Source organism: Glandiceps talaboti, chromosome 13, assembly GCF_964340395.1.
Source record: "Glandiceps talaboti chromosome 13, keGlaTala1.1, whole genome shotgun sequence".
NCBI lineage: Eukaryota > Metazoa > Hemichordata > Enteropneusta > Spengelidae > Glandiceps > Glandiceps talaboti.
The window spans coordinates 10388732-10389945 of record NC_135561.1 but is presented as its reverse complement, the minus strand read 5'-3'; the positions used below and the strand labels follow the sequence as shown (position 1 = coordinate 10389945).

The window sequence follows — 1214 nt, the reverse complement described above, 5'->3', positions numbered from 1 at the left end:
AACGTAACACATTTTAGTCGTTAAATAGGACTTTACTCCCAGCGCGTAAAGTTATTTTTCCATTAAAAACAATATGTTTGTTTCTACTCATTATCTAAGTCCAGTACCCGTTCAAGGCGAAGGTGTCATCGCATCACATGCGTGCGTAGTACTCGATATTAAAAAAATTACAAAACATATGTGACAGATTTTATCTCAGAAAAACCATCACAATCCAAGGTCATGGGGAATTTCATATCCAAATAATTTGAAGTCCCATTCATATATCTTGTAAAGTTTCTGAATTTCAGTTTTTGTTAACCGGTTATAATATTGTTTGATGACGTCATCAGAAGAACTGTTGGTGCCATGCGGTGCATAACGCGGGAAACTCAGTACGCCATCAGCGTTGATTAGTTTAATGACGTAATCAGTGTCTTTGGCAAATGTTTCATACTTGCCAATGACGTCATACTCAAGAAAACAGAGATGACATACAATATGCATCGGAAGCCAGTGGACGTTGTACGTAGACGGATCCGTTGTGAGCAGATACCGGACAAACTCTTCAAATTTTATTGTAAGGCGTGAGTCTCTCCTTCCCGTCGCTTTCTTTACTGCAGGTGAATACTTTCGCAAAAATGTCATTTCTGGTGTGTCTTCAAACTTATCCCTAAAAGCTGATAAAAGGCGGGAAAATGGATGTCTGACGAACAAAAATGTTGTGTATTCACCGTGCAAACGTTCCTGCTGATCATAGTATGAGTACTCATCGAGTGTTCTGTAATGGTACTTATAAACTTCTCCTCCCTTTTTCAAATCAGAGATGCTTTTTATTGCACCTCGTAAAACAAGCATCACCGTCCTCCAAGCAGTATTTCCAATCTTAGCGATGGGACAATACATAAACTTATATTTATCGTCAACGAAGAGTCGTCTGAAGAGGGCGCTGTCAGTTGGCTTCGTTCGTTTGTAGGTCTGACATTGATCGTGAACTAGACGCCCTCTCTCTTCGTAAATGTGGGTTAAATTTAGGACGCCGTCACACTCAGTGCAGCTTGGTGTTGTTTGCACCTAGTTCAAAGGAAGGTAAGTATGAATCAGAGCCAAAAACACTTCACACGGGATATGAATGTCAAGTAACAGTCTACTTCATAGGTTTACCAATATTTTTAGTTAGTTGTGACAGTATTCTACTTTTTAATAATTCAGTACACAAACTAATATCAAATCGT

The 1214-nt window shown here is 39.0% G+C and overlaps 1 protein-coding gene across 1 annotated transcript in view; it reads right to left on the bottom strand.

Annotated features, from left to right (window-relative positions):
* Positions 1-207: 207 nt before the first annotated feature.
* The window catches only part of LOC144444220 (carbohydrate sulfotransferase 10-like), a 2900-nt gene continuing 1893 nt past the window's right edge, over positions 208-1214 (bottom strand). The window contains exon 3 of the mRNA XM_078133634.1: positions 208-1053. Coding sequence (XP_077989760.1) covers positions 208-1053 — 846 coding nt within the window. The remainder of the gene's footprint in view (positions 1054-1214) is intronic.